Source organism: Vombatus ursinus, unplaced genomic scaffold (genome assembly GCF_900497805.2).
Source record: "Vombatus ursinus unplaced genomic scaffold, bare-nosed wombat genome assembly UNPS02000582.1, whole genome shotgun sequence".
In the NCBI taxonomy this organism is placed as follows: Eukaryota; Metazoa; Chordata; class Mammalia; order Diprotodontia; family Vombatidae; genus Vombatus; species Vombatus ursinus.
In genome coordinates, this window is record NW_020940360.1 from 22,263,364 (window position 1) to 22,285,512 (window position 22,149).

Sequence of the window (22,149 nt, forward strand, 5' to 3'; positions counted from 1 at the left end):
TTGATTTTCCCTCAAGTACACCCAGTGCTCATGGATGATCACATATTGTTCTATGTTTTTTTTATCGATAGAGCACTCTGACTCATGGGTTGCTATATATTACTTGAACTATAATGACACTACTAACCACTAATGTTTCCTGTAGTGGTATATATGCACCCTTCCTCCCCACTCCCCACATGCTTAGCAAAAATGTATTTTCATTCTGGACAAACCCTCTCCTTAAATTTATTTAAAAATTATTTAATCACTAATGATTTGACAGGGAATGTATGATTCTATATACATGCATACATATACATATGTGTGTATAATATAATATAAATTCAAAATGTTCCTGCCCCTTTATCAACTTTTTTTTTTCTGTGCCCATCCTGTTATAGTTTAAAACAAACAAAAACCCCTCCATCTCCAAAGATCTAGGTGTTATATTGTTTAGGTGAGACATTTGAGTAATTAGTATATTGAAGAATTCAGTATGATTTGACTATATGCCATTTCTTCCTTTTGGTTTCTTTTTGTTTTTAATCCTTCCCCCTCTCTTTCAGTTAGCAGTGAGGTGGTTGGAACACAACTGCCATTACCAGTACATGGATGAGCTCCTCCAGTACATTCGTTTTGGTCTAATGGACGTGGACACCCTTCATACGGTGGCACTGTCTCATCCTTTGGTCCAAGCCAGTGAGACAGCAACAGCCCTCGTCAATGAGGCCTTGGAGTACCACCAGAGCATCTATGCACAGCCAGTGTGGCAGACCCGAAGGACCAAACCTCGTTTCCAGTCAGACACACTCTATATCATTGGTGGGAAAAAGCGTGAGGTCTGTAAAGTCAAAGAACTCAGGTATTTTAATCCGGTTGACCAAGACAATGCCCTAATAGCAGCCATAGCAAACTGGAGCGAACTGGAACCAATGCCTGTGGGCAGGAGCCACCATTGTGTTGCTGTCATGGGGGACTTCCTCTTTGTAGCAGGGGGGGAAGTGGAGCATGCTACTGGCCGGACGTGTGCTGTACGGACTGCTTGTCGCTACGATCCCCGTAGTAACTCTTGGGCTGAGATTGCTCCCATGAAAAACTGTCGGGAACATTTTGTGCTGGGAGCAATGGATGAATATCTCTATGCCGTAGGAGGCCGGAATGAACTTCGTCAAGTTCTGCCCACAGTTGAGCGATACTGTCCCAAGAAGAACAAATGGACTTTTGTACAGTCCTTTGACCGGTCCCTTTCATGTCATGCAGGATATGTGGCGGATGGTCTTCTTTGGATATCAGGTAGACCATTCATATAATTAGATCTACTACACACACACACACACACACACACACACACACACCACTCAACCAAAATTAAGTGAAATTCAGTCTAATGCCCTTAATTGGAAACTTTGTGCCACAAAGTTTATTTAATTTTTGATATGCATTTCTTGAAGAAGATTCATTTTCTGATGAATCAGAACACTGTACGTGATGTTAATTTACAGTTTCCAAGAATTTCTATATAGACAGGTATATGAGTTGGGCATTGACTGCCTAAAAGGTCCATTTTTTTTTTTCTTTCTAAGCCTTTTTCAGTTTTCATTCAACTCTTGCTTATTTGGGGGTTTGTAAGACAGTTTGAGCTTTGTACAGGTCCTTTTCCCTTTTCCCCTCTGGCTGTTTACTTAATGACCCTCCCCTAGCTCCTTAGAATCAACTACCACCATAGACTAAGAATGATAAAGAAAAGTCTCAGCTATCTAACTTGTTACACATAGCTGTGGTAAGATATAGTATTGAAGTTTTCAGATTGTCTGTTGTTTTTACTTCTCAGTGCTACACAATGCTTGTGTATTTGAGAGTCTTTACTCCTTATACTTTATTTCCTCCTCTAGTCACTGAGTAATAGTAATAATTTGAATTTGTTTGGCCTTTTCTTTGAAAGAACTAGGAATACTTTGTCAGCCAATGAATTTCATCAATCAACAAACATGTATTGCTATATGCCAGGCATTGTGTTAGGTACAGATTAGGTACTGAGAAAAAAATATATATATAGGATAAAACTTTTTTGTTGTTTTTGTTGAGTTGCTTTAGTCATGTGCAATTCTTTGTGACCCCATTTGGGGTTTTCATGGCAGAGATCCTAGAGTGATTTGCCATTTCCTTTGTCAGCTCATTTTACAGATGAGGAACTGAGGCAAACAGGGTTAAATGACTTGCCCAGGGACACACAATAAGTATCTGGGGTTGAATTTGAACTCGGGCCCTCCTAACTCCAGGGCCAGTGCTCCGTCCATTGTACCACGTGTAAGGAAAGAAAGGCTATATGCAAAGTAAATACATAGGCCTTACCAACTAGGGAAATTAGGAAAGACTTCTTGAATGTAAAACTTTAGCTGACTTTTAAAGGCAGCAAGGAATTCCAAGAGGCAGAGGTGAGGACAAGAGAATCCCAGGCATAGGAGTGAGTATCTGCAAAGGCAAGGAGGTGAGAAATAGAATTCCATATATGGGGTTCAGCAAGTAAACCAGTTTGGATAGAATGTAGTGCATATAACAAGTTTGGGAGGAGTTGAATGTGTAATTAATTTGGAAATATAGGTTGGATCTATTTTCACATCATATTTGTTTAGTGACTCAACTAGGTTGACATTTAGTTTCTGCTTTAGGCAAGGATAATCTTAGGGATTGTGTTACTTCAAACAGTTCAAGCCCCAAACATGAAAAATTGAATCTAAATGTTGGTTGAGACCTATTTTGTTATCCTTAATGGAAGTGATTGAATTAGTCTTCCAGGGCAATGTCAATTGCAAAAAGCATTCAAAGGTTGGGAGTTTGGGCAGAAGTGAGGAGACTGTATCCTAACTTCACAAATTAGATAAAGTAAGGCAAGTCAAATCAAGCAGTTGATTTAGGATTGCATAGCAAGCTAGTACCAGGGCTCAGGCTGTGCTTCCAAGTCTGCTGTCTGCCTTTCACTTCAAGTCAACATATTTTTATTGAGTAACTGTTAACATACCAACTCTGTGCCTTTTGGTCAAAACTGTCTACCATGGATCATTCTAGAACTTAGGAGTTCTGTTATTGGAACTAGTGAGTTCTTAACAGCCCTATGATAAGTGTCTTCTTGATTTCTGTTTGCTGATCAGATCATGTTATTGAGAAAGAGGCAGATATTTCCTTTTGGAGGGTCATTAGCACATTCTATACTCCATTTGTAAGATTTCCTGTCCATTCAATCCTTTGGCAGTTAGAGGGGCCTTCAGTTTGGAGCAACGCCATTGAACAGAACCTTCTTTTAGAAGATCTCTTTTTCCCCATCATTGTCATTGTCTTTGTTCCCTCTGTCATCATCATCATTGTAGTTGACGTTGCTATATAGTGCCCTAAGGTTTGCAAAGCAAACCCATATGTATTATCTCTTTCTAGCCTTACAACAATCCTGGTTACTGGTCCAGAGTCAGACAGTTAACTGTCTATGGCAGGACTTAAATTCATTTTTGCCTGACTCCAGGTCTAGTACTTTCTTAGCTCTCCATACTGATACCTTTGCAGGCAATAGGATTGCATCACTCCACTCAGATGTAACAAGTTACATATAGAAGAATGTTGGACAGTGTGTCCAAGGCCAATGTGTTTACTTCTGAAAAGGAAAGAAAAAATGAATTCCCTAGTAGAATGCTTATTGAAGATTAAAGGGGAAAATGATGAGAAAAATTTAGGGAGATTTCCCCATCTTGGGCAGGGAAAGCAGTGATGAGTACGGTAAAACCTAGTGGAAATAAATAATCTGATGAAAACTGGTAACCTCCTAACCCTGGAGGTTTTTACCAAGAAGGGGTATTGTACACCCCTTTACACTTTAGGTGTAGTACAGTGGAAAAAATCACTGATTCTGGAGTCAGAGGACCTGGGTTCAAATCCCACCTTATTCGTGTGATCATTTAACTGCAACAGGCCTCAGCATTCTCCACTGTACAACGAATGGATTGGATGAGGTGTGTTAGTCCTATACCTGAGGTGCCTTCTGGCTCTAAATCTACTATCCTATTGAGTTGTATCATATACACAGCAGATAATTGAAGACTGAGAGATCATATGTGAATATTTGTTTTTCACTAGAAGTGTTTTTGATTGCTATTGTTTCAGCTTATTGCCAACAGATACTGCAGTTTATTTGAAGGGCTTTCACAGGGAATAAGGATTAATTTTTTTTTTCTGCTTAGTCCCAGAAGATGGAATTGGAAGCACTAGGGTTAGGTTTAAGAATGGCAGATTTATAGCTAAATGTAAATGAAAAACTTCCTAATAATCAGTATTACCTATCCCCAACTGAAGTGGAGTGCCTCATAAGGTAGTGGGTTTCCCATCACTGGACATCTTCCTGTAAAGGCTGAATGACCAATGGGATGTCATAGAAGGGACTGCACTCCAGGTATGGGTTGAAGAAGATTACCAATGAAACCCTTCCAACTCTGAAATTCAGTGAACTATACTAGCAGTTTTTGTGTTTATTTTTCAGATAAACTAAATTAAAAAAAAATTATTTGCTCTGTACATCTAAGGTGATATATGTACAACAACAACAATAATAATAAGCACTTACATAGCACTTCACAATTTGGAAGTATTTTACATATACTGTTCCATTTGATCCTCCCAACAATTGTGTAAGGTAGATCCCCATTTTGTAGATGAGGAAAATGAGGCTGAGATGTGCAGGGACTTGTCTGGAGCCATACTGATAAGTGTGTGAGGCAAGATTCCAACTGTCTTTTGGACTCTGAAAGCAGTTCTCTTTCCACCAGATTACCTGGCTCCCTCCTACAGAAGCCTTCACATACAGTCAACAGCCTTCCCTTTTTGGCCAAGGGCTTTTATTGATTTGAATTTAAACCATGTGATTTTTCCAAATGTTGTGGTCTTCATTTTTCCTAAGGAAAATACTTAAATCCCAAAATACTTTCTCATACAAATTACATTCCGCTATTGATGGGTTTGGGGCTTTAGATGCTATAATTTTTGGCATTTCTCAAGCATTGGTAGGAAGGTTTTTTTAGACACCCTTAAAACTGGAAAAGGAACTTGGAGGAAATGCCATCACTGATAAGGTGCTGGAAAAGATGGCAGTCTGGAATTTGTACCTAATGACCCTGGCATTCAAAAAAGGGGATTTCTGGATTACTTCTCTTCCTTTCAAGTTTCAGATTTAACAGATAAAGAGGGTGACGCTCGTATGAAAGTCACGGACAGAAAGATCTGCAGCAGATGTTCATAATCTGGAGTCTGTAACCTTTTTATTCTCTTTAATTTAAACAAAAATTTTTAAAGACAATTTATTTTTAGTTTTCAACATTCACTTCCACGGGATTTTGAGTTCCAAATTTTCTCCCCATCTCTCTGTGAACTTTAAAAAAAATTTTTTAAATTGCATTTGTTTTGTAATCCTATGTTTTTTATTATATGCATTTTTAAAAAGCTTTTCTGAAAAGGAATCCACTGGCCTCATGAGACTGCTCAAGGGGTCTGTGAGACACCAGCTACCCTAGTCTATAGAATTTACTCTTAGCTTGCCTTTGAACATGTGACTTTCACTAGAGAGGGCAGAACTGTTCCCACTTTGTGGGAAATCCAGTTTGTCTATTTCGTTATTCATGAGGACAGCATAGGAGCCAAGCCACAGAACTGCCAAATCTTTATTGCTGGAAGCTTCATCCTGGAAAGCCTACTTTTGCCATTCTCTGTGATGACACTTAAAAATTGTAGCACTGTCACTGTTTTAGGAGGAGTAGATTGGAATTACCCAATCCCTAAAGAGGAAGGGAATTGATTTATTGGGTTTTATTTCCTTTATCCTACTTTGGGAGATATAGTAATAACTCTTTTGGGATAGTAGTGTGACGTTTAGTTCCCAATGGTTGTAGTTTAGGAAATAATGATACTCTCAAGGATTATGTAGCTTCAGATACTTAGTTCAGCCCCCATTTATGGAAAATTGAATCTTTTTATTGTTGGATGAGGCCTGTTTTATTATATTTAATGGAACTGATTGAACTAGTCTTCCAGGGCCATGCCAAATGGAGAAACATAGATTCAAAAGTGTGGAATTTCCTTTCGGAGGTTTCATACTTTCTCCACCTTTCTTTCATCACTGAAACAACCTTTTTTAAGGCCTCTTGGGAAGGATATTCCATAGCCTTACTCAGTAATTTAGCCCCACCCCTTTATTTTAAAACACCGTTAACTGTTATGAAATTCTTCTTTAGGCCTTCTAGCACTTTGCACATTTCTTGTCATTTTATCCTTAAGGAAGCTAAGATATAGTTCTTTGGATAATATAGGGGTTTCAACTACAATGTCTAGATAATTGTATCAATTCTTGGCTTTTATCTTTGGTGTCACTGAAGAGAGCCAATTTAGAAGAGCCATGGGTTAGATAAATTAAAAGATGAAGTTAAGATTAATTAGCAGCCTAAAAAAGAAAAGGAAGATAAATGAGACAGGAATGTCAGTTGCTCATCTTATAAGTTACACATACCAATGGACATGAATACATACATATATTTTAATAAAAGCCTCGTCTAGTGAATGAACTAGGGTAGTCTAGTATATAAATATATGTTGGAGATAGTGTTTCGGGAGATATATCATGTACATAGAGTGGGTCATGGCATCTCTGTACAGACATTTTTAAAAAAGGAAAATAAATATTAGATAAGGTTGGAAATAAAGGTCTCCATGCCAGGGGGTGGTGGAAATGATGAAGCAACCACTGAATTACTATAATTTACATTTTCTACCAAATTTCATCTTTTTCTTGGATTCATTTAATTTCACATGTTGTCACTATGTCAGCCTCTTGAAAATTACACTAAAATTGCCCATGTTTGGCTATGATTTTTCAGGAATGCTTAGTAAACATTTCTTCTTATTTGTTCCCCATCAGATGCTTTAACAACCCCAAAAGTTATAAACTGTTTAAATCCTTACCCTTTTCTTTAAGTGGTATAGTTCTTTTTTAAAATAGTATTTCATTTTTTCCAATTACATGTAAAGAAAATTTTTAATATTCATTTTTTTATAAAATTTTGAGTTCCAAATTTTCTTGTTACTTCCCCTCCCCCCTCTCTATGATAGTAAGCAATTTTATATAGGTTATATATGTGCAATCCTGTAAAACATATTTCCATATTAGTCAAGTGGTATCTCTTAAGGAATATCCTAGCATAGAATCTACTCTATGCTCATGACAGTATGGCTGTAAAACTAAGCAATTGGAATGGTAGTATGGTATGATTTGCATAGGTGTCAAACTTGAGGTCCATGAGTGGGAGTGCTGCCCAAACTAGATTAAAATGTAACAGGGAGAGATAGGGGGGCGGAGCCAAGATGGCAGAGGGAAAGCAGTGACTTGCTTGAGCTCTCCCCCAAACTCCTCTAAATACCTGTAAAAAAATGGCTCTAAACAAATTCTAAAGCAACAGAACCCACAAAAAGACAGAGTGAAACAAATTTCCAGCCCAAGACAACCTGGATGGTTGATTAGAAAGGTATATCGTGCTGGGTGGGGAGAGGAATGCAGTTCGGCGTGGGCGCGCAGGCCACAGCGAACATGGAGCAGGCCTCAGAGGACTGAATCGCGGGCAGCTGTGGCGGTTTCCAGACTTCTCAACCCATGAATGCCAAAAACAACTTAGAAGGTCAGTGGGAAAAGTCTGTGACTGGGGTGAGAGAAGGAGCTAGGTCTCAGTCGCAAGTCCTGAGCGTGGCCTCTGGGGCAGCAGCTGCCTCCTGAGCTTCTGGCCCACAGACTGAGGGGGAATTGAGTGGCTGATCAGAGGGAGATTGCAGGGATCTTTTTGCCAGTGCTGAGGCAGGAATCTCTTGTTCTGCCTGTGCTTGGATTTGAGTCACAGTTCTGAGGAGGGGTCCTGGGGCCAGGAGGAGTGCTGGCGTGGTGGAGCTTGTTGTGGCTGTGGAGAAGAAACACCTTGCCCCTTATCATACCACGTTGGAAGAACTGAAAATTTACAGGTCCCTAGAACTATATCTGAAAACAGCTGTACAAACCCCTAAAGCTTGGGACAGTACATTCTCCACATTGGAAGCAGACTTTTACCTTAACAAAGAGTTTAAAACTCAAGTAATTGGTTGGGGTCATGAGTAAACAGCGCGAAAAGAGTCAGACTATATTATCTTACTTTGGTGATAAAGAAGATCAAAACATACAACCAGAAGAAGACAGCGAAGTCAAAGCTCCTACATCCAAAGCCTCCAAGAAAAATATGAATCAGTCCCAGGCCTTGGAAGAGCTACAAAGGGATTTTGAGAAGCAAGTAAGAGAAGTAGAGGAAAAACTGAGAGTGATGCAAGAAAATCATGAAAAACAAGTCAACAGCTTGTTAAAGGAGACCCAAAAAAATACTGAAGAAAATAACACCTTAAAAAATAGCCTAACCCAAATGGCAAAAGAGGTCCAAAAAGCCAATGAGGAGAAGAATGCCTTAAAAAATAAAACTGGCCAAATGGAAAAGGAAGTCCAAAAGCTTACTGAAGGAAATACTTCCTTAAAAATTAGAAGAGAGCAATTGGAAGCTAGTGACTTTATGAGAAATCAAGACACTGTAAAACAAATCGAAAAGAATGAAAAATTAGAAAACAATGTGAAATATCTCATTGGAAAAACAACTGACCTGGAAAATAGATCCAGGAGAGAGAATTTAAAAATTATTGGACTATCTGAAAGCCGCGATCAAAAAAAGAGCCTAGACATCATCTTTCAAGAAATGATCAAGGAAAACTGTCCTGATGTTTTAGAACCAGAGGGCAAAATAGAAATGGAAAGAATCTCCTCCTGAAAGAGATCCCCAAAGGAAAACTCCTAGAAATATTGTAGCCAAATGCCAGAGTTCCCAGGTCAAGGAGAAAATATTGCAAGCAGCTAGAAAGAAACAATTCAAGTATGGTGGAAACACAATCAGGATAACACAGGATTTAGCAGCTTCTACATTAAGGGACCACAGGGCATGGAATATAATATTCCGGAGGGCAAAGGAGATAGGACTGCAACCAAGAATCACCTACCCAGCAAAACTGAGTATAATCCTTCAGGGGAAAAAATGGGCATTCAGTGAAATAGAGGACTTTCAAGCATTCTTGATGAAAAAACCAGAGCTGAATAGAAAATTTGACTTTCAAATACAAGACTCAAGTGAAACATGGAAGCGGTAAATAGGAAAGAGAAATCATAAGAAACTTATCAAGGTTGAACTGTTTACATTCCTGCATGGAAAGATGATATTTGTAACTCATGAGACCTTTGTCAGCATTAGGATAGTTAGAAGGAAAAAATTATATGTATGTATGTATATAGATAGATAGATAGAGGGCACAGGGGGAGTTGATGGTGAAGGGGCCATATCTGGAGAATAAAATTAAGGGGTGAGAGAGGATTATACTAGGAGAAAGAGAAAGGGAGAGGTAAGAACAGAGTAAATTATCTCACAAAAAACAGGAAGAAAAGGCTGTTACAGTGGAGGGGAAACGGGGAAGGTGAGAGGGAATGAGTGAATCTTATTCTCATAGGATTGACTTAAGGAGGGAATAATATACACACTCAATTGGGTGTGGAAATCTGTCTTACCCCACAGGAAAATAGGGGGGAAAGGGGACAAGAGAGTAGGGGGATGATAGAGAGGAGGGCAGATTGGGAAAGGGGGTAATCAGAAGCAAATACTTCTGAAGAAGTCCAGGGTCAAAAGAAGGAATAGAATAAATGGGGGAGGGCAGAATGGGATTAAGGGAAATAGAGTTAGTTTTTCACAGCATGTCTACTATGGAAGTGTTTTGCATAATTGCACATGTGTAACCTATATTGAGTTGCTTGCCTTTTCAGTGAGGGTGGGTGGGGAGGGAGGAAGGGAGAAAATTTAGAACCCAAAGTTTTAAAAACACATGTTTAAAAAAAATGTTTTCACATGCAACTGGGAAATAAGAAATACAGAAAATGGGGTACAGAAATCTATCCTGTCCTACAGGAAAATAGAAGGGGAAGGGGATAAGAGAAGGGGGGAAGAGATAGAAGGGAAGGCAGACTAAGGGAAGGGGTATTCAGAATGCATGCCATCTTGGGGTGGGGGAGGGGCAAGATGGGGTGAAAATTTGGAACTCAAAATCTTGTGGAGGTAAATGTTGAAAACTAAAAATAAATTTATTAATAAATTTAAAAATGAATGGGGAAATGTTTAACACAACAAATAAAAATAGAATAGAATAGAATAGAATAGGGATAATATTAATTTCTGGTTTTCCAAGTTAGTATGCAGTTAGGAGGGATCTATTTGTATTTGAGTTTGACTCTCCCTGGTATGATGGACAGAAACCTGGCCTCGGTGCTAAGAAGACGTGGGTTAAAGCCCACCTCAGCCACATACTAGCTATGAGACTATGGGCAAACCATTTAACTTTTCCAAACCCCAAGCAACTCTCTGAGGCTGCAAGTTGCAGAAAAAAGGTTGATTTGCATTGGTTAAAATTCCTTCTAAGAAACTCCTTACGCCAGTGAAAGCACACTTCTTCTCCAAGAAAAATTAGTGGCCTTCTCTGTTGCAACATGGCATTGCTATTTTCTTTAAGAAAAAAAAAAGGAAAGAAAAGAAAATACAAAGTTTGAACTTTCTTTTCCCTTTGCTGTTCCATAAAGTAAGTTTATTTTGTTCTTTTCTTGCATTAAAATGGGCTGCCTACGTTAATCACGGTTAATGAAGACAATCACAATTTTCTCAGGTCTCCTTCTGCCCTGCTGTGTTCCTGAGAAGAAAACCTCCACTTTTTCTGGGGCAGCAGTGGAGCTGCAATTGGAAAGAAGCGGGGTGGGGGGGAGGGGATCAACAGTGAAACCTACAGTGTTTTAATGGTGCCAACTGTCTTCTCCCATTCTTACATGTAATAAATAAATTGTAAATTGAACTACTCCATAGTAAGGTAAACTACATATTTCTGTGCGCTCCTTAAAAAATAAAAAAGACATATTATTTACGCTGGATGTCACAGATCTTAAATATTAAATCCCCATTTCTGGAAGGTGATGAAGGTTTTTGAAACCAATTCTTTAATCCTCCAGCAGCTCACCAAAGCGTTTCAGCTAATTGATGAGGGACTGGAACATTGGCATCCTTTTGAGATCTGGCAGACATTGGAACACAGCAGATATGAGGACCTGGCTCAGTTCCCACACAGGGTTTCTGGTGTTCTGTTTGGTAGCAAAGGTTTTATTGAAGACTTGAGCGGGATTTTCAGTCTTTTCTTTCTCCCTTGGGGGTCAAGACACTTTTGAAATATGTCGATATTTTTTAAAAGTGAGAAAAGCTCAGAGGAACTCCAAGTACCAAGCTCTATGGAGATAGCCATTAGCAGATAATTTAAAATGTTAGAAGTAGTCAAATTTTGCTGGTGCCAACAGCATTTGACACCATGACCCAATTCACAAATGAGCTGCATACCATTTAGATTTAAATGAAAATACTGAAGTAAAATAAGTGTAGGATAGATCAACATGACTCAAATTTTTTACATTGCACTTTTTCTCTTTTAAAAAATTTGATCTCTGTTGTGCGGTACATTACATCAACTACTGAAAAACATCTTTGTGAAAATAAATCATTAGCTCATTTTGCACAAGGTGTCTCACACGTCTTAGTGCAGTTTAACTACACTAGGACTTTTAGAACACTCTGTATAACAACTTACCTGTTAATTTTTCTGATTGCAGCTATAAACTGAGAAACGAGCACAAAGCTGCACGTATGATGAAGAAAGGATAGCTCTATTTCCTTGCTGAATGAATGGGTTGTTGTTCAGTTGTTTCAGACTCTTTGTGGCCACATTTGAGGTTTTCTTGGCAAAGATACTGGAATGTTTTGCCGTTTCCTTCTCAAGCTCATTTTATAGATGAGGAAACAGAGGCAAACAGGGTTAAGTGACTTGCCCAGGGTCACACAACTAGGAAGTGTGTGAGGTCAGATTTTAACTCAGGCGGATGAGTCTTCCTGACTGCAGGCCCAGCACTGTATCCACAACACTACCTACCTGCCCAGCTGGGACCTTACACACCGCTTTATACTCTTGCAGTGGTGTCTCAAACTGAGATTTGCAAAAAGTAGGAGTGAGGTAAAGCCTGGTGTTCCAAGGTTGCTGGAAAATCATTTAGAATGTTACTGCTTATGGATTTGGTTCTTATTTTAATACCTGAGAACAGGTATTAAACTGATACTTCCAAGTCATCGGGGATACAATTCACATCCAGTAATAATACAAGTTAATGACTCAAATCTCCTTTGTAGGTCTCAATATTACGTAAGTTGAAAAAAATTTTTAAATCTCCATCTTAAAAGCTTTTCTGACCTCAGCCTTTGCCCTTTGTTGTTCTGAGATATGGGCCAGACAGCATTGCACCTGATATTGAGATTATATTCCCCTAAGCTAACTGTTACAAACAAATCACTCTTTGGAGGAAAGAAAACAGCTGAATTACATCCTTATTCACACCTTCCAAAAATAGCTCTGGACCCTTACACCATAAATGATTTAATAATCACCCTTGAGAACATGAGAGGTACTGTGAAATAGCAAAAAAGCACATTTGGAATTTGAGCCCCAGCTCTGACATCTGTTAGCTGTGTGACCCTGGACAAGTCAATTCTTCTCTATGTCTTTAAGTTTCCTCATCTGCACAATGGTGATAGTAGTATTTGTGTTACTTCCTAGTATTATATAACTAGGAACTATTATTATTGTGGTTTTTTTTAAAAGGAGAACACTGATTATTCTTTATCTTTTAACTGGAAATCAAGTAGGGGAAGTGAATTTAAAGTATATTGAGTTTAATGTCGAAATAACTTACTAGCAGTCTTAGTACTTAAAGCAATTGTCTATGTGTATACACACATACTTATATGTGTGTGTAGTGTGTGTGTGTATACACCTGAATAGTCTTATAATTAGGATCAAGATTCATCCATTCGGGATGACTTGGGTGGTTAGCCTGCTACTAAGTGGCTGTGCAAAGGTGGAAGGGATAGTGGGGGCTGGACCATATGATTTATTCTGGTTCATTGATTCTGTATTTACATTTTTTCCATTTCAAAATCTCTAGATTAAAAACATTGCTACTAAAATACAAAGCAGACTTTAATTATATGAAGCAATAATCTACAGTAGGATCAGAGCATGCCTTTCCTAGAAGATTTTAAAGGACATCTGGTTTTCTTTGTTGATGGCTAAAACTGGGAGGTTTTAACCTTGTTTGTACATTATTTCTTGTTCATGAAAAACCTATATCGTTCATATTTACTTCAATGCTGTACACATTCACGTGAGACTCTTTGGGTCAGTGACCTGTTTGTTTACATGAGATGTTCTACATTGGTAAGATAAACAAATATCCCGATGCAAAAATCTTTTCCTTATAGCTAGATATACTGTAGATGTGAAACTCTCTCTGGGGAATTTGAGTGAATTAATTACCCATCCATTTGTGTGGCTTCCTCATGTGTGACAGTTAAAACAAGGGGAATAATATTCTTCATTTAATGTATGAATTGAGGAAGATTCTTGCATAGTTGCTGCTCTATCAAAAATATCCTTGATTCAAATTGTTTCTACCATGTTAGAATCCACTGGAGATGTTTACTACTCTTACATGCTGTGTGTAGGCTCCGCTTCTAATGCTGTGTAGCCTACATTCACAGGAACTATTTCAATCGTTAGGAGTATACTGAAGTGAATAATAGATACACTTGGCTCTTATTTCTTTGCCTGATGCAAATAGATTCATTTCTTAGCTTAGGGCATAGAGAGAAGATTCAGCTATGAATATTTTGAGTTATTTTGGAAATAGGGGGATTCAGGGAAGAAAAGCTTAGATTTACATATACACATATGCATAACATGAACCTCCCCCACCCACCTCCACCAAAAAAAAAGATATACCTACATACATATACATATATATTAAACCTGTGATTTCTTTGGTGTGGAAAATACCAGTGAGGAACCTCCCACTGCCAATGCAGATTTCTACCTTTTCTAATCTGTGGTTTTAGAGGATTGCCTGGGGCAATGAGAGGTTAAGTGATTTGCCCAGTGTCACACCAAGGTGTCAGGGGTATTGTCTTGTACTGGCTCTATATGTGGGTATGTGTATTTACACATGAGCATGAAAAGTAGCATGGTATAGGGAATACAGCTATTTTAATGGTTGTGTGACCTGGGGCAAGTCAATGGCATCCAGGCAATTCAGGTTGTAATGGGGAGAATAGTTGCTGATCCACATGGGCAGAGGTTCCCCATAGCCATGAAATCATAGATCGGGACCCCGTGTGTGGATGCATATGTATATACATATGATCCCTCCTTAAGGCCAGATGCTTTTGTCTTTGTCTCAGCAAAGCCTAGTACAGGACCTGGAAATAAGTTGTTGCTTACTGATGCTTATTGATTAAATGATTGTGTATGTGTCCATTTGTGCTTTGTGTTATTAACAGGTATTTATGAGGTACTTACTATTTGGCAGGTGTAGGCAGATAAGTGGCTCAGTGGGTAGAGTACTGGGCCTAGAATCAGGAAGACCTGAGTTGATATCCAGCCTCGGACACTTAACTAGCTGTGTGATGCTGGGCAAATCACTTAACCTCTGTTTACCTTAATCCACTGGAGAAGGAAATGGCAAACCACTCCAGTATCCTTGCCAAGAAAACCCCATGGACAGTATGGTTCTTGGGGTCATGAAGAGTCGGATACTACTGAACAACAAAGGATACAAAGAACAAAAAAAATACACACAGATGAATATATGTATATCTGTATATGAATATGTGGTATGTATGTACATTGTGTGTACAGCTATTAAAGCTTAAAACTGCAGTAAGACTTTTGGGATACCCTATATATGCAAAGCAGTATGTGAAAAGCAGAAATATGCCAAGTTAAATCTTATTATTTCTTTTCCTCTTTTATTCAGTAAGTATTTATTGAGTGCCTAGTAAATACTCTGGTGGCTTTCCTTGGTAATGGTTCTGAAGGCTTTTACACTTTGATGTGGATGAGATATTGTTAAGCCTAAGAATTGCTAATATATAATATATAATGATTGATAAATTTATTTTATATGTTATTTGTGTATTGAGCTAATACGTATTTACTGAATGTGTTCTACTCATTGGCCAGTGCTGTGTTCTAAGCACTGTGCTAACTACTGGGAATACAAACAGAAAACAAGATTCCCAAGGAGGTACTCTAATAGGGGGAGAAAACACCTCTAAGTTTCAATAGCAAATCAATAGAAGGGCCCACGGTCCTTAGGGTGTCACAGCAAAGCAGATGATGATGATGATGCATCTTCTTTAATATAATTTCCATTGATAAAATGGTATTCATTCTTCATGTTGAGCCATTTGACAGTTGAGCCACTTGACTCTGGTGGGGATATCTTCATTTTCTGGGTGTTAGTAGCTATGGCTGCTGAAGAGATAGGCACGATTGTCAGGGCCCATCTCCACAAGGGCTGATTCCTTAGTTATATTGGCTGGGGGGATTTCAGTGGAAATAAGGTAGGTGTTATGGCCACAGTGGGCTATAAAAGAAAAATTTCTTTGTCCATAAGAAGTGTGTAGTGTTTATCAAGTATAAAAGTATTATCTTTATAAAAAAAAAGAATTAGCCACAGACTTGACCCGCTAAGAGCAGAGGACAAAGAAAGTTGTTTTTCTACTACCCCTTGCTGTTTGTAACACAAGTATTTACTAGCTGTTGTCTTTGTCACAGCCTTAAGCTTCTGAGAGGGCATCCCAAAGTGTAGACAGAGTTTGTTTGGTGTTTTTAACCATCCTGTTATCTTCTCTATGGTGGGTTGCGTCCATTCATCATTGAGTTCCTTGCAGACTTGTGCCATTGAAATTTAAGAAAATGTCTTGCTGTTGTCTTGTCCTGTGATAGGAATCATTTCTCACTTTTGGGCAGTGTGTTAGCTTTTCATTTCTCCCGGCAGTTCTTTAAGACCTCAGTGACTTTCTGTAGCCAGCAGTATTTTTCTTTTTGAAGTCACAGTTCAGGAGCATATGATGAGGCTGTTCATTTTGAATTTTGGTTGAAAATTCTCAAGTTCAACTGTGGCACTTCAAAGTTAGGGAAAACTTGGTTTTGAAAGTTGATGCTGATACAAGATGGCATATTTAATGACAGATGTATCTATAGAAAGCTGTTAAGATGCAGATTATCCCCCTGGGGAGGGAGATCAAAACTGCCAATCTATAAAATATACTTGATAGGGGCAGGCATGGAATCTATCTATGCAAGTGCTTTGATTGCGGGGGACAGTGTAGCAGCATGTGGCATCCTAACCTCAGAGCAGACAAATCAGCTTGATGACTTTCAAAGCCAAGAATACCGCTGCAGGCAAGGGTACTCCAGTCTAGGAGAAATTAAAACATATAGAGACTGTTATTAATTCCATATCTATTTTTGTGTAGTCAAATCTGTATGCAAATCCTTAGCATCTCATTTCAGCAGATTAATCTAAAAGTGAAGAGTAGTGTGTGAAGGGAATGCAATGAAGAAACTCCACAAATGAGCAAAGGCATCAAGGAAATGTAAGCAGGGAGAGCTGGGATGCTTCATCCATTTTTGTGTGTGTGTGTGTGTGTGTGTGTGTGTACGAAGGGAAGTGGCTTTATTTATGTGCGTATTTGTCAGTTATTTTAATGGGGAGCAGTAGCAGCAGCACTGTCTGGGGTTTTCCTTCACAACAGTGACTTGGCCAAAGTCTTGCCATTTCACGTCCTGGTGCTAATCAACCAAATAACTATAATTTTTCCCCCCAACTAGTAATCTGACTGCTCATTTCTAAATATTATTATATGAATGAAAATACATATGTTAAAGAAATCTAATTACTCAGCACAGATTAGGAAAAAAAAGATTGCTTCTGTGGAAAATGATAAATAATAATGAGAATGCTGGAGAATCTTATAAGGGAAGGTATTGAACTGCCAGGGTTGTTTACTACAATAGTGACATTCTAATTGAATTGCTATACATTTAATCTCTAACAAACAAAATCTGTTAAGGATAATACTATGGACATTTGAAGTACTGTCTTCAACAATTTTACTGAAGTTGACCTCAGTAGGGTCTTGTATTTCTGCAACAAGTTCAGCAGCTTCCATGATCCAAGCTTGTGTGGAAGGTAATTTGGCTCGCCAGTCTGTTACATTTGCATTTCTCATTGATGTACCCTGAGCAAGGGTTGGTTAATCATTTTAATGCCAAAGACTTATGTAATCTCAGTGGACATTTGGTAGTTCGTCTTCTGTTGTTATGCTGGGTAGGGACAATTAGGTATTGAAAGTTTCACAAAGGAAGAGAGATGCTAAAAATTAATACATTCTGCTAATGTATTTGGCAAAAAAGGTATGTATTTCATCATATCTTTATCTTAAATATTTGAGGGAATATAGTTATTTCTGCCATGCTTTTCTTAAGTGTGACAGACTTTTTTCCTTTGATTTTTGTATTGGAAAGGAGACATTCTTTAAGAAATTCAGAGTTCTTTTTTCACTTAGATACTAGAACCTCATTTGTGTCTTCTTCATGGATTTATACCACAGGCAAATTTCCCATTGATCTCAAAAGGAGTTCCTTGCCTTAGAGGGAATGAAACCTAACCTCTACTTAAAAATGGTCTTAGAAAATTAAATGAATGATTCAAGTTCTTTACTGGGGGGAAGTGGGAGAATAATGTTTGGCCTGGATCAGTTTTTTTTTTCCATGTCTTATTTACTTATCTTTTATCATTAGTTCATTGTATTCAACCTTTTTGTTGTCAACTAGACACCACTATGCTAGCACAATGACTTAAACATACCAGGTTCTCATGGACTTGTAGAATTTAATTGAATTATTCTTACTAAATGATGTTGTAAGTGGTGACCTTTGCAGAGAATTTGTATGTTATGTCGACTGTGCTACTAGACTATGAGCTTGCCAAAGAAGAGAACTTTAGGTGTGTGCTATACATACACAGAAAATATAGAATTATATATTTCTTTGCAGCCTTACCATATTGAAGGTATTAAATAAACAAGGTCACTAGCCTAAACAGTTCTGGCTTTAACCACTAACTTGGGGTCAAGATTTAGAACATAATACACAAGAGTATTATTGTTAAAAATTTCTTCTACCTTAAATAGAAATTACTTGCTTCTATATTTGTGGACTTTTTTTTGTATGGGGGGGCGCTTTTCTTGATGTCCACTAACGCCGTTTCTTCCACAAAGCCGTTTTACATGCTGATTTTTAGAGGTTTGCATTTTGATTGTAAAAATTCATGCTGAGCAAATGGTTACTACACTGTGTGTTGCTCTGTATACACAACAGGCCTGGAAGGAAGTCAGAATAGGGGAGAACTGGGAACAGCATGAAATATGTTTGAGTTTTTGGTTAAGTAAATGATCTCAAGCCTCCTTAGATCTATGCTGCAATCAAGAGAGTTTCAAAGACAGGAATTTTGGAAGAGTTTTAAAGGTTGAATAGTGACTTTTTAATTTTTTTTTTTAAAGCAGAACAACTGTAGACCCTAGGCTATACTATTTAATTTATGCTAAGTTACTCTGGTCTAGGGAAATAGCATCTTCGAATACGCAGAAGCTGTTTGTGTACTATTATGCAAACCGTTGGAATTTACAAAGTTAAATGTTTGGCTAAGAATTATCCCCGTTATTCAGTGTCCTTGGGACAAACCACAGAGAAGCATTTCTTACCACTGACTTTCCATCTCTCTCTTCCCCTTTTCTCCAAGTGATTTGTTGCTATTTTTCCCTCCAGTTTATAACAATCTGACTGCATCCAGTCTTGGAAATCACAACACACTTGTTGCTTCTTCTTAAGTAGATGACCTCCAAAATGTAGCTTGAAAGTGAAGCTACTTAAATGAGCTTAATCACATCATAGGTTTACCATTAGGGCACACAAACCAATCCTCAGTCATACTTAATTTTCCCTCCAGTAGTATTTCATTCTTATTTGGGGAACAGCCCATGTCTTATTCATGAAGAGATATAACACATGTTAATCCATTACAGGTGGGGTAACTAATACTGCACAATATCAGAACAGACTCATGGTGTACGAACCCAACCAGGTAAGGACAAGCCAGATCCTACTGAAAACTGATTTTAAGATATATTCAAGTTATCATTTGGTGTAATATGTATGTATTTTTAACTGTATTACCAACATATGTGATATCTCTACTTTCCCCTCTCTACATATGTATGTATATGTATATATGTATATGAATGTATAATATATAAGGAAAATGAGCCTTCTTTTATCTAATGAAATTTAGCTCATGAAAATTCTGTGGTTTAAATTCTTCCATCTTTCCACAGTTCTTTCCTGTCTGTATTAGGTGGGAAAAAATATTTGTTTGGTGTTCATTGGTATTATTATTGTATACATACTCTCCTCTCTCTATCTAGAAGACCTTGACTAAGATGTTCAAATGAGCCCTGATGCCCTACGCTTTGGTTAGGAGTGTCTTTCTGGGAGGAACCCAGTGTGTAATTTCTATCTCTCAAGGGCAGCTCAGCAGTCAGTAAACCTGGAGGTAGAAATGCCTGTAGATTTTGCCTATGCTGTTGACTCACCAGCAGGCAGGGCCTGAATTGTAAACATTCTAATGAGGTCTGGCCTTCCCTCTGTCCACTCCTCATATATTTTAAATGTGTTTTTTTCCCCTGGGCTTAGAGCTACAGATCAGCCCCCTTCCTTCTGGTTTAAACAACAGATTTTCCAGATGTCGACTGAATTTTACATTTGTCCATTTTGGGCCATGTTTAATCTTTTTCATGATTAAAGGAACATTTCAAAATAGTCTAATTTGGGTTTTCATATTCCCCCAGAGAAGTTATCAAGGACATGAAACATCAGCTTCGTTTTGGTGACCTGAGCAGGGATGGGCCAAAAATGTGTATCAAGCACCAGCTCAGCTTTCCTTTTTTGTATCTTTTTTATGTGTTTTTAACCATTGCTTGATTCTGAAAATTAGAGAGGCTCTCATTCCCTGTCTATCCCAATGTGTTTCCTGTAGTTATTAGAGCTTGCAGACTTCAGAGATTCTAACTTGGGGATGTCAGTGAGTTAGCTGTCCCAGACAGGATCATTAATGGCAGTCTCTCGAATTTGGCACAGATACAGTTAAAGTGGAAAGGAAGGGTTAGTGTTTTTCTCAAATGAGGTCTGCTTCATGTTTGTACACACAATCTCTTTTTAAAAATTCCACTGGCATATTGTTTACGGTGGGTGCTGGCAAACATCACATCTGCTTACATCTTGCACAGAATCTCAATCACTCTATCATTCAGCCTTGGTGCTTGTTTCTGTTCTAGGCCTTTGTGGAGAGTCGATAATGCCCGCCATCTGCCACAGAGCACATTGCTACCTGCCAACAGGCAGGCTGGGGTGACCTCTGCTTTCCCACCACTGATTAGTATTCACACTCTAGCTTATTAGGAATGACCCCGCCAGGCCCCTCTGTTTCTTTGCCTTTGCAGCGGTTGGCGGCTCACCTGGAAGGCACTCCAGTAGAGGAAGCTAAAGATATAATCAGGGGATGCAGGCAGGCTTTGCAAACCAGATGGTGTCCATAGTCCCGTGGCAGGGGACAGGACTGCTAATGCAAAAATTAATTCCTAATACTGTAATATGGAGTCTGATAGAAGGCACCTGAAGAAAGCATATTTGGAGCTTAGGCCTTGGTAGCCTAATTAAAAGTATTTCTTGGCCAAATACCTGAAGGAAGCCTTGACTTTCTTATTAAGGAAGTTACTTATTTTGCTGGAAGGGTGTTTGATTTGAAAATTAGCTTGAACAGTTGTTCTCTTTGCATGACATCTACACATAGAAAAAGGTGGCAGACAAAAGTGGTGTGCCTTTCAAATGGCAGAAAACACATTTTCTGTCCAAAAATATCTTTGAAAAAGAAGAGGCAGACTTAACTGAGCCTATAGAAATGCCTGCCATGAATGAATTAATATTTGTGTAGATGAACTTAGTTCCCATTCCCCAGAGATGACATAATCTGAGATTTTTGAAAGTATACCATTCAAAACAGAGGACTTTTCTGGTCAAGTCCCAATTTTTCTTAATAAAAATGCTTCTTGTTTAATATAGAAAGGAAGTTCTTAGGGCTATCTACTTCTCTGGGGCAGTTTTCAAACTCTTTGTAACTCTGGAGTGTGATTTAAAATTTCATTTTTTTAGAGATGGTTTTTGCCATCGAGTTCCTAATTTTGGACCAGAGATCCATGTAGGGTAAGTTTACCTTAGTTCTTTTTCTCACTCATGTGCCCCCAGAACTAAATATGAGTGATAAATTATACTCAGTACAATATCAGACATTTTCTTTTAAAATATAGAATGCCTAAAATTTCCTTTTTCTAGTTTGTCACAAAATGAGGTCATAGCAATGTTAACAGGACTTTTAAATCCTGTTTTAAATCCATCAGATGTTTGTTGCCAGATCAGTCTTAGCTCCTCTTCCATTTGCCCCAAAAAGTTAATTTTGGAGAACAACAAAACACCTTTTCCTTCTTCATCCAGGGAGTCCTTCAGTGGCTCTGTTCACAAGGAGCAACAAAAATCCCCAGTCACAAAATGCATTTGCACTGAAGTTATCTGCTTAAATGAGTAACCACTGATTTGAGACCGGTAGCTACCATGCTAGTGTTTTCTCATATCATATTAGACATGGCCACAAATGGACATTATTTCCAAAGTTATTTCATTAAAAACAAATAGGAGAGTACTCTCTCTCTCTCTCACTCTGTCTCTTAAAAAGCCTTTAAAATAAATGACATTTAAGTTTTTGGTTTTTTATGTTTATTCTTATTGGCCTTAGGTCCTTAAGTTTTACAGCCATTGTTATCAAGCCATTCATGTTGAACTGTGTGAGTGATGCACTTAAGAGGCATGGGGATGGGGGGAGAGGGTGACACAGGAGGAAAGGGAGAAATGTTTTAAATTCAACTCAAAAAAATATTTTGTAGCTTCTGCTACATGTAAGATACTTCTGCTGAGTTATGAGTATAACGAGATGGAAAATGGCATTGT

General features: G+C 38.3%; 1 protein-coding gene across 2 annotated transcripts in view; it reads left to right on the forward strand.

Moving 5' to 3' along the window:
- KLHL32 (kelch like family member 32) overlaps positions 1-22,149 on the forward strand; it is a 294,695-nt gene that overhangs the window by 259,382 nt on the left and 13,164 nt on the right. For both annotated transcript variants that reach the window (XM_027855902.1, XM_027855910.1), the window contains 2 exons: positions 549-1,275; positions 19,119-19,177. In XM_027855902.1, the coding sequence (XP_027711703.1) occupies positions 549-1,275; positions 19,119-19,177 (786 nt within the window). The remainder of the gene's footprint in view (positions 1-548; positions 1,276-19,118; positions 19,178-22,149) is intronic.